The following is a 12,196-nucleotide window of genomic DNA, read 5'->3' as shown; positions in this document are numbered from 1 at the left end:
TTTTAAAGGCAGAGTTCTGGATTATTCCAAAATTTTCTCTTTGGCTCAATTGAAGGTTTGGTCTTAGATATCTACTAAATATTCTTTTGCTTGTTTCTATTTTTCTGACTGATGTATTAATCCTTTAGTTTGTCTTTATTCTCTTTAATAGTGCTGATGTTTGGTTTTTGACAAGGATAGTTTTGAAGCATTTGTCTGGAAGGCGTTTTGAGGTTAGGTTATGATGATTTTCACCAAGTTATCTTTGTTTATGGAAATGGGTTGGATCACCCCTGAAGTGTTTATCTTGTATATATTGTTTTATTTTTGAAAGAAAAAATTGGTTAAGGTGATACGTGGATAGACACGAACTATTTGATAAATCTAATGATCGTATCTTAAAATTAAAATTATTTTATTAACATAATTTAAAATTTCCAATTATTTTATTGATGTAATTTAAAATTTCCAATTATTTTATTAATATAATTTAAAATTTCCAAGTACATATTATAGTTATATATTTTAAATTTAATTATCTTAATTTAAAATTACTTTAACTCGACGTATGTTGAAACCAAACTAAAAGTTGTAATTAATTTGAAATATGATTCATTACAAATTTACCGAGTCTATTTTCACACTGTGAATATAAATATAATAAATGGTCTTATATTTGAAAGGTATAACAATAATTTATTGGTTTGGTAATTGTGTGTTTACTTAGGTGTAACACATATTTATGATGTTAGAAATTTCACAGAGATAAGAATATTAGAAATAATTTTTTAATATATTTAATCTCTTCTCTTAAAAAAAAGAAAAGGAAAATTATACACCAAAATCCAAGGAAGCAAAATTATCGATCACAATATTTACAGAAACGTACAAAACCATAGCCTTCTTTAATACATATTTCTTATATACTGAATGTGAAATTGACTACATAATTACATGATAGAGCAGGCATTTGGGTTTTCATCACTGAACATTTGAATGTAGCGGTCATCCACGGTGGTTTCTGACATGTTGGCGGTGTCAGCCACCTTCCTGACCATATTAGGAGGTGCCTTCTTATCATAGGCTTGAGAAACATAAGGGTTAGCCACCATAGTGTACGGAATGTATGGCCAGAGCTCAACCTTCTTCTTAGTAGATTGAGCAGCCTTAAGAACTTTCTTTGCCTCAACATATCCTGTCACCGTTGCTTTCTGCTGCTTCAAGTCCACTTCCACCGATTTAGCTCCTATTCAGTTGTTAAGTTTTCCATTATCCAAACAAGTTCATGAAGTGAAGGAGATAATTAAGGTATGATCCTAGTTTTAGGGAAGAAGAAGTACCTTTAACACCAGAAAGAACATGCTTAACCTTCCGTGCACAGCCTTCACAGTCCATTCTGATTTTCAGAGCTACAGTTTGTATTTGCTTCTTCTTCTTCTTCTTTTTGGTACTGCTGAGTAAGTCAGAGAAGTATTCCAAAGTGCCTTGTACTCCCATCTTCTGATTTTCCTTGTGACACAGCTCAAGTTGATCTATGCTTACTCTTAATTATGTAAACTCTAGGATCTATATATATACAGTGATAATTAATTAGGTGGTATTGGTAAATAATAATGCAAACCTTTGTGAGTGGGTACGTGTATATATAGTCAATAATCACCCAATCTGGCTATGTCAAATAAGAAGAAAATCTATGGCTTAAGTTGAAGTTTATTATTAAGAAAGAGTGATTTAATGTGAGAGAAAATATTAAAAAAAAAAGTAGTCGTTTTTCCTTTTTGTTTCATATGGTAGGATATATATGCCGTGAGAAACAATTTGTGACCAAGTGAACACTGTCATAACAAACAGAAAGGATACGAACTAATTAATTAAGTGAAGTGATTGATATTTATGAGGAGGCCACGGTACCTTAACTCCTTGTCTGTCCAAAATGATACTTTGATAATTTTTAATCTTTATAATTTAGAATTGTATATAACTTTTGATATGATGAATTTAAAAATAAATATTATACAAAAAATAAATTTAGAATTAAATAATATAAAAAATATTAAAAGTTGAAATGCAGTATAAAAAAGGTGGGTTGTAAATACATTATTACTCTTACGTTATTCATCATCCATGTGGAGTTATGAGGTATTTTTATATAAAGACAATTAAACAATCAATAATAGAGGTTGGCCTGTCCTAGTCAATAATAGATTATATTTTGTTGAAGGATTGTTGAGTTTCATCAATGGAGTGGAATTGTAGATCCACCTCTAAAAGGTTATCTCACGTTTAAATTAATAAAAATTTAGAAAAAATATAAAAAAAATATTTAATGAGTCCGATAAGATTAAGTGAGTATATTTATAAATTTTTGGATTTAGGTTGATATTCAAACTAAATATTGGTATTTGGATGACTCATCTGTTACAACATACATTAATTTTTTTTAAGAGAATCTAAACTATTATGATAGGTCATATTTTAGTGTTAATGTTCTTATCTTCAACTCTTTTAAAATAATATTATTATGGTCAATTATTATATTTGAGTTATTGTTTATTTTAAAGTTTACAATTTCTTTATAATTTTTTTTTTAAATCTTAAAGGTTATGTATTTAAATAAAAAAATGTATTTAAATTGTCTTTTGAACTCAACTGTTAAAGGTTATATACGAGAACAATTCATATATTTTGTATTTAAATTTATACTTACCGCTTAATAAATAAAAACTAAGTTTCAATTATTAACTAAAGAAGAATTGGATCTCAATTCAATGTTCATCCAGAAGGAGTAGTTGTAATAGCTAGATAGAGATTTTACTAATTGGATTGAAAAACTCTAAAACACCATGAAACTTATTTGGCACCTATGAGAAAAAAAGAGAAGAAAAATATAGTTTATATATATATATATATATATATATCAGCATAGTCATTGATATATAATAGTATATAAAAAGAAATAGAAATAAATTATGATTGTTAATAGAGTATATATAAAAATGTGGGGTATCAAAATATAATAATATACTTAGTTATTAAAATTATATATAGTATATATAAATATTAATATTCTTATTAAAATAGTGGTTTTAATTTTCTAAAAATTGTAATTACTAGCCGAAATCTATAAAAAAATTATAAATTTTGTGGATCTAATTTTTTATGTAATGGGTCTCATTCACAATCTTATATATATTTTTATAAATTTCAATGAATGATGAAAAATAGGTTAGAAAGAATGTGTGAAAGATTATATTTCTGTCCCTACTGCTGAACATAATAAATAGCCTATCATCTTCCAGACAATGAAGGTGCAATGTTTGTTGAGCACATAAATTAAAACATATCAGCCATAACATAAAAGTACAAAGCTGTTTTGCCTCCAGAATCAATATTTAGTTGTATTATAAATGCATCATACATAATATTTTAGAGGGACGTGAGTTGAATGCTTGGAGGACACGAAATTTGAAAGTAATTATTCCATTAGTAAAAGATATACTGCGATGTGGGGAAGATGAAATAGTGTCCTCCGTCATAAGTTTGAAAAAATCCACCTAATATTTTGTAACCATGCATGAATAATTGAGGGTTAAAGCTTTGATAGTTGCATGGCATCAGCAGCTGACACGTTGCAGAAAGATGTCACAATCACTTGCTTGTGGAGACCCCAGTCGTTGATTTGAAAGCCACGTGGCAGCATGGTGACAACAGAGCTTCATACTCTTCATGGATTGTCCCGTAGCAATTGTCCACCTGTCAAAGAATACACTTTGGTCTGAGGGGTATGCTAAAGAGGTGCTGTGGAGACATTAAAATTATGGAGAAAGAAAGGAACACAACGCATAAACAAAGGCACAACGAATTTGGGTTTGCTACACTGTGACACATGGCTTCAATAGCAAAAGTTCTAAGTATCCATGAAAATAAACTTGGTGATAAAGGAAATCTAAAATTGGTGAATAAGACAAAATTTGTATTTAATCTAATCCCGCAAGGCAGGGAAATGAATCACTTGAGTGGTGTGGTGTTGAACTCTAGAAGATACTTGAGTAAATGCAAATCGAATTTAAGGGTCCACGCCATTCATGTAATAGACTATTGGACCCTGTTATGATTTGACACAACCAGGGTACCTAAATTTATAAATTTTATCATTTTGTTTAGGTGTGTTTTTCAGCCGTATATGCATGCACTTCAAATTTTATCTTAACAACCACCAACACTTGGATTCAATATGGTGTAATAATTGACCGGTTGTGTACGAGTGATGATCTTTTTAGGTAAATAGTAGTACAATTCAACTCAATAAGTAGATAACACGACACATATTTTAAGGCAAAAGAAGCATGTACCAGAATATCAGTTGTTCTTTTTTATGATATCTTTTACAAGACAAGATCAAGTAAATAAATTAAGCTTACTTTGGGTTCTAATTATAAGAATAAGTTAAAATAAGGTGTATTTAATATAATATTGGGCTTGTGTCAAACCCACAAAAAATCTAGCTCCTAGAAATCCTTTCCAAAACCGCCCCTTAACCTAGTTTTTAGAAGATGTAGGCTAGTTTGGGATGTTCTCTACTTTGACCTACCTTCTAGAAGGTTTCTCACAAATGACACCCTTACCCCTCTCAATTTTGCTCCCTAAGTCACTTTCTCTTATATAAAGGGTGTCTTGCCTTATGTATTTTCACATTGAATTGAAAATAGAAAAAAAACTATGTCAGAGTGTTTAGTAAGTCTTGAGTGCTCTCTTTTTGGATCTTATCTTGGGTGTTGTGCACTTCAAGTGACAACTCTTCACCATTGATCATCTTGTGTTTAGTCAGTTTTGAGTGTTCTCTTTTTTTAGTCTCCCACCACTCCAAGTAGCGTGACCACCACCATCATCCATAAGCTTTCTCTAACTTTTCATCTCTTCTTTTATTTTCTTGTTGTAAGAATATTATGTGGCACCTCACGATTATTTATCTTATTAATTGATCAATTACCATAATTATCCTATTATATTATTGGTAATTACTTGATGGACGTAATTACTATTACCATAAATAATTAGGGTTTCCCCTTGGGTGTATTATAAATAGAGAATACCAGACAACTAAAGAGACACCCTCATATTCTAACATCACACGGCCGAAACTCATTCCCTAAAGGGATTTTCGAGCCTCTCATCTCTTTGTCTCTCTACTCACATAATTCCATTCTAAGCGATACACCCTAAAGGGGAACCCGATCAAGATCATGTCTTCGTCCCTCAGCCATACGATCACGGGTCTACCAGGTATTATTTAATCATCATTATTCTCGTTTCATTATATGATTGAGGAATCCTAATCCAACATGTGGTATCAGAGCGTTTATGTTGCTTAATCGATTCTTCTTTTGTTTTCCCTAAATTTGGAAGAAACGAAGATTTTGATTCAACCTATTGATTTTCGATGTTTTTATTTTGGTATATTATTGAACCACTTATTTTCGAAAATCCACCTTGATATCATAAAAATAAATTTGAATTTTTTCGAGATCCATAATTATTTTAAGATTTTGAAAATTAAAATTTAATATGAATGTTATGTGTTCTTCATAATTTTCGTGAGTATTCTCTTATTTGGAATGGAATTAATTTTGATTCTATGTTCATCATCATTATTTGTTGTTCGTATGAATTTTCAAAAATTAGGAATAAAGAATTTTCGGAAATTAATTATTCCCTTAATTAGGAAATTTCGAAAATAATATTTTTCCTTAATTCAAATTTTCGAAATACAATTGATTCCCTTAATTAGGAATGGATTTGATTTGATTGTGTTTTCCTAAAAAAATAAAAATAAAAATTGATATCTTAGTCTCCAAGTTTTTCCTTATTTAGGATAGTATATTCTTGCCTTATTAATTTTTGGGTATTATTATTATTATTACTATTTTCGAAAATAGCAGTCGTGTCAAACTTGGAAACATATCAATCTAATTAAAATTTTGAAGACCAAATCTAAAATCAAATCCTTAATATTCCGCTACTCACCTTATCGAGTTTACGAGTAACATATTTACGCGTTTTCTTTTATTTATCGAATTAAATATGGTAAATCTCATGATACCGTAATTATGTTTAAAAAAAATACTTATTTTGTTAAACTCTTAATATATATATATATATATATATATATCTATATTAAGTTTGACAAAATTAAAATTAAAATTTTTGCTTAAACTTAATAACAGGAGTCTCCCTTCTGTCCAACGATGATGGGTTATGTCTTGTTATTTGAGTCTAATTAAGCACATTCACTTACTTGTGAGTACACTTAATTATTAAATATTCACATGACATTTGCCTAAAAACACAATTATTTCTATTCTGTCCAACGATGTTTGTTGCACTTGTGTTTTGCAAACTTAATATGTGCATAAGCTTAAATGTTCACTTCTGTCCAAAGATGATGTGTCACATTCTTATTGCACATACCTTACTTATAATTGTTCATTATGCTTAAATAATTGGTAATTAACCAAAGTGAAAGCTGATTATTTAAGTAGAACCTAATCTAGTCTATTATTTTAATGTTATAATAGATTTTATCACACCTTCATTATCATAATGGTTCTTACTTATGTCCGCTTTAGATCTAAGTTTCCCTATGTCACTCTAACTTTTTCCTTAGCCTAAGTATCTTAATTCGTCGTCTAACCAACCCCTAATATGGAAATTGAGACCTTGACTGGTGAAAATCAGTGAAGGTTTCCTAGTCCACTTCATTATGACTTCTCTTCCTTCTGCGTTTGAAGCCTTCAAAGTCAACTATAATACTCAGAAGGACAAATGGTCCATGAGTGAGTTGATTGCTATGACTGTTCAAGAAGAAGAGCGCCTAAAGCTGGAGAAACCAGATGTTGCTTACCTCGTGGCTACTGAATCAAAGAAGCGGAAGGGCAAATTCTATTGAAAAGGAATCTAATAAGGTCCCTAAAACTGATGCAAGTGCACCCTCCAGCTCTAACAAATCCACTAGCAAGTCCTACTGCAAGTTCTGCCGCAAGGTAGGATATAAGCAATCTAAGTGCTCAAGCTTTAAGGAGTGACTAGCTAAGAAAGGTAATCATCTAAATATGATAATTGAGTCCTTTAATTTAAATGTTCCAACTAATACTTGGTGGTTTGACTTTGGTTCTATGGTTCATGTGACCAATTCAATCCAGGGATTCCTTACAATCCGGAAGCTGGAAAGAAACCAAAGAACACTTAAGATGGGGAATGGACAAGAACTATTTGTCGAAGTTGTGGGAACCTTAGAATTACTTATGAAAACTGTAAAATGTATTAAACTTTTTGATACCTTATATATTCCCGAAATTACTCAGAATCTTGTATCAGGACCAAAGTTAGACATTGATGGTTTTTATGTTTCCCATGGTCATGACAAACTTACTATTTCTTTAAATTCTCAATTGTTTTGGTACTGGTTTTCTGGATAACGGTCTCTATAAGTTAGAACTAGATGATAGCTTCTCCAAATCTTTGTTATCATATAATATTAATGAGAACTTAACAAAGACCAAGAGAAAACGAGACTTAGAAACTTCATCCATGTTGTGGCATCAACGTTTAGGCCATATTTCACGAGATCGCTTATCTCGACTTGTGAAGGATGAAGTCTTACCATCTCTCGATTTCACTGATTTTGGAACATGTGTCAAATGCCTCAAAGGCAAAATGACATCCACGACTAAGAAAGGTGCCACTAGGAGATCAAAATTATTAGAACTTATTCATACTGACATTAGTGGCCCTTACAGCATCGTTCGAATAACAGGACATAATTCATTTATCACTTTTATAGATGATTATTCTCGTTACATGTACTTGTATCTCATTAAGGAAAAATCTGAATCACTTACAACTTTTAAAGATTATAAAACTGAAGTTGAAAAACAACTTGATCTTCAAATAAAAGTTGTGCGATCAGATAGAGGAGGTGAATACTATGGTAGACATACTGATTTGGGACAAGCCCCTGGTCCATTTTATGAGTTTTGTAAAAGCCAGGGGGATTGTGAACTAATACACCATGCCCGGTACTCCTCAACAAAATGGTGTTGCTGAAAGGAGAAACAAGACCCTAATGAACATGGTGCGTAGTATGTTAGCCAACTCCAATTTGCCCTTATTCCTCTGGACCGAGGCATTAAAAGTAGCAGTTCATATACTCAATAGAGTTCCTTCCAAATCTGTCCCTAAAACTCCTTATGAACTTTGGACTGGAAGAAAATCGAGTCTTAGATATATGAAAGTATGGGGCTGCCTTGCTGAAGCTAAAGTTTATAACCCTTTCTTAAAGAAGCTTGACATGAAAACAGTAACTTGTCACTTCATCGGGTATCCCGATCACTCAAAGGGTTATAGATTTTATTGTCCTTCCCATGTCACCCGCATTGTAGAAACCAAGCATGCTCATTTCCTAGAGGATTTCAAGATCAGTGGGAGCAGTGACAATCCTTACCTGGATTTACTAGAAGTACAAGAGGCGGGGGGAGATCTACATCGACTACTAATTTGCCTTTGATCACTCCTCTTGTACCCACTCCGCGCGTCACTGCACCACCTACTCCACGCTCAGAACCTGATGCTACTCTGAATCCATCCGAGAATGAAGACACCCTGAACGACAAACATCAGTACAATGCAGAACCCGCTAATCAGCTCAGGAGGTCATCTAGAACTAAAACTGCTACTAATTTTGATGATTATGTAACCTACCTGACTGAAGCAGAAATGGATGCCGGAAGGTATACTGATCCTACCTCTTATAATGAAGCCATTACTAGTGATCAGTCTTCTGAATGGAATAATGCCATGCTCGATGAGCTTGACTCCATGAAGAAAAACAATGTTTGGGATCTAGTAGAATTACCCAACGGAGTAAAACCCGTAGGATCTAAATGGGTGTTCAAAACCAAGCTAGATCAGAATGGAAACATTGAACGCTTCAAAACAAGATTGGTTGCAAAAGGGTTCACTCAGAAAGAGGGAATTGATTATCAAGAGACCTTTTCACCTGTCTCTCGAAAAGATTCCTTAAGGATCGTAATGGCCATCGTAGCTCACTTTGATCTAGAGCTACATCAGATGGACGTCAAGACCGCTTTCCTTAACGACGACTTGTATGAAGACGTGTACATGCAACAACCAGAAGGTTTTAAACCTGAAGGTCAAGAACACCTAGTCTGCAAGCTGAAGAAATCCATTTACGAGCTGAAGCATGCCTCACGGTAGTTGTACATAAAGTTTGATGAAGTTATGAAGAAACAAGGTTTCCTTAAGAATCAAGTGGATCAATGCACCTACCTCAATATGAGTGGGAGCAACTTTACTATACTTGTCCTTTACGTAGATGACATTCTATTGACAAGTAATAGTATAGACATGTTGCATGAGTCAAAGCGCATACTTTCGCATAATTTTGACATGAAGGATCTCGGAGAGGCCGCTTATGTTATTGGCATCGAAATATACCGAGATAGAGCTAAGGGGATTTTGGGATTATCCCAAAGGGCCTACCTTGACCGTGTCCTCACTCGTTATAACATGCAACATTGCTCTCCTTCTGTGGCTCTAGTAATTAAGGGAGATGTTTTCGGTTCTTTTCAATGTCCGAAAACAAAGGCTGAAAAAGAGCAAATGGCGATGATACCTTATGCATTTGTAGTTGGAAGCATTATGTATGCTCAAGTCTGTACTCGTCCGGATATCGCGTACATTGCTGGAATGCTAGGCCGGTATCAATCTAATCCTAGTCTAGATCACTGGAAAGAAGCTAAGAAAGTACTTCGATATCTACAAGGCACAAAAGACTATAAGTTGACCTATAGGAGAAGTGACAGTTTAGAAGTGGTGGGTTATTCTGACTCTGATTTTGCAAAATGCAAAGATGACAAGAAATCCACTTCTGGGTATATCTTTATGTTAGCAGGCGGGCCTATCTCATGGAAGAGTCATAAGCAGCAATTAACAACAACCTCAACAATGATGGCAGAATATGTTGCAGTGTACAATGCAACTTGTCATGGAATGTTGTTGCGAAATCTTATCGCTGGACTCAAAGTCATTAACTCCATTTCCAGGCCATTGAAGCTTTATTTTGATAACTCAGCTGCCGTTAGTTTTTCGAACAATAACAGTTCGAGTGGCGCTGGATTATATCTTGATACAAAGTACTTGTTCGTACGTGAGCGAGTTGAGGAAAATAAGCTTTGTGTTGAGTATATTAGTACGAAAAATATGCTTGCGGATCCGATGACTAAAGGTCTCCCACCTAAAGTATTCGAAGAACATGTTTCGAAGATGGGATTATCTAAAGACCTTATTTAGCATATTTGTACTTACTTATGTTTAATAAAATTTCCTCATTTACCTTGATTTGTGTGTCCTTAAATATGTTTATGCATGCCTAAATATACATAGACACTAACTGTACAAATCAAAGTCTAAAGGGCTTACTTATCAATTGATCCTAAAATTTACTTAAGTTTTAAATTTGTATTGTAGTATGATTAATGAGGGTCTTGAGTTGAATACTGATTCAAAGGCTGTATTTCTCTGCTACAATTACAGTTTAGGACTAAAATGAGTATTGAAATCTGGCCAGACTTATCTAATGCTCATAATAAATAATCCTTTGGCCAAGTGGGAGAATGTAAGAATATTATGTGGCACCTCACGATTATTTATCTTATTAATTGATCAATTACCATAATTATCCTATTATATTATTGGTAATTACTTGATGGACGTAATTACTATTACCATAAATAATTAGGGTTTCCCCTTGGGTGTATAAATAGATATTACCAGACAACTAAAGAGACACCCTCATATTCTAACATCACACGGCCGAAACTCATTCCCTAAAGGGATTTTCGAGCCTCTCATCTCTTTGTCTCTCTACTCACATAATTCCATTCTAAGCGATACACCCTAAAGGGAAACCCGATCAAGATCATGTCTTCGTCCCTCGGCCATACGATCACGGGTCTACCAGGTATTATTTAATCATCTTTATTCTCGTTTCATTATATGATTGAGGAATCCTAATCCAACACTTGTACCATTTCCATTCCTTTTTATGTTCTTGTGTTCTTCCTCTCCTATTCGGTTTTCATCTTGTTTCTTTTCATTATATACTCTTTAATTTCACATCTCATCATCATCAATACCATATAATTGTATTTTCTCTTTACCTTCTATAAGAGAACATTCACATTTACTTAATCACTTGGTTAAATTTGTGTCCCGTGCCAATCTTCTCTGAATTTCTCACCGTATTCTTTTTAAATAAAAAAAACTCGTAAATAAAGTGAAAACCATAAATGTAGAATCCTAAAATCAACTTACATCAAATAATTAGAGACTTAAAGCATTAACAAACACGATATATTATTTATACGTTTGATTAATATTGTGTGGCTTCTGTCGTGCATTGATAACTAATTGGATGGGCTTAAAGTAGTGAGGTCTAGATAATTTAAATAGTAATAATAAAATAATGAAAGTTTAGTTTTTAATTTGTTTAGTTATAAAATACTTTTACAATACTTAAATATGATATTAAACTTTAGTATAAAACTACTTTTAAAATTTGTTATTTATTACTTTTATGATATTTTAAAAATATTATGTTATTTATATATGTTTTTATAGGAACCATAAATAACATAGTTCCTTTTTTTTTATATTACGGAGATGTCTTCATCTTCTAACTATTAAATATGGTTATTTAGGGGACTAGATGGACGATGTATCTATAAAAGATATTTTGGTGTCGAATCACCATAAGATATGCATAAAAAATGAATATATTTGAATATGATATACATGTATAATGCTAATTTATTTACAAAGTTTTATGGGTTTTATTTGGGTGAACATGTATTATTAGTGATTTCTATAAACTCGTGGGTTTCAGTCACACATTTTTCGACTACAGTCTTCTAAATAATTTATCAGGTAAAAATTCAATCACTATTGATTAGAAGAGCAATTTTCCCAATTCATCATCGATTAGCATGTGTGTTTAGTTTTTTTTTTTTAAAGAAAACTTTCACATTTACTTAACAACATTATATATAATAACTTTTACATAAATTACAAATTTTATTTTACTTCATTTTATTGAACTCATTTCTTACTCTGTTATGATATTACTTTGCATTTATTTTTA

The 12,196-nt window shown here is 32.3% G+C and overlaps 1 protein-coding gene and 1 long non-coding RNA gene across 2 annotated transcripts; one reads left to right on the top strand and one right to left on the bottom strand.

Moving 5' to 3' along the window:
* Nucleotides 1-823: 823 nt before the first annotated feature.
* Nucleotides 824-1,925, bottom strand: LOC137821337 (Heavy metal transport/detoxification superfamily protein). The gene is made up of 2 exons (XM_068625885.2): nt 1,320-1,925; nt 824-1,225 (listed from the first exon to the last, which is right to left on the bottom strand). Exons 1-2 carry the CDS (start codon nt 1,474-1,476, stop codon nt 930-932), a joined length of 453 nt encoding a protein of 150 aa, XP_068481986.1. The 5' UTR covers nt 1,477-1,925; the 3' UTR covers nt 824-929.
* A 4,842-nt stretch (nt 1,926-6,767) lies between these two features.
* Nucleotides 6,768-7,414, top strand: LOC137821758 (uncharacterized). The gene is made up of 2 exons (XR_011082876.2): nt 6,768-7,074; nt 7,179-7,414. It is a non-coding gene; the product is annotated as an uncharacterized LOC137821758 (long non-coding RNA).
* The last annotated feature ends 4,782 nt before the right edge of the window (nt 7,415-12,196 follow it).

Source organism: Phaseolus vulgaris, chromosome 9 (assembly GCF_051622355.1).
Source record: "Phaseolus vulgaris cultivar YP4 chromosome 9, ASM5162235v1, whole genome shotgun sequence".
In the NCBI taxonomy this organism is placed as follows: domain Eukaryota; kingdom Viridiplantae; phylum Streptophyta; class Magnoliopsida; order Fabales; family Fabaceae; genus Phaseolus; species Phaseolus vulgaris.
Note: the sequence above shows the minus strand (reverse complement) of the source record. Positions and strands in the feature narration are given on the sequence as shown.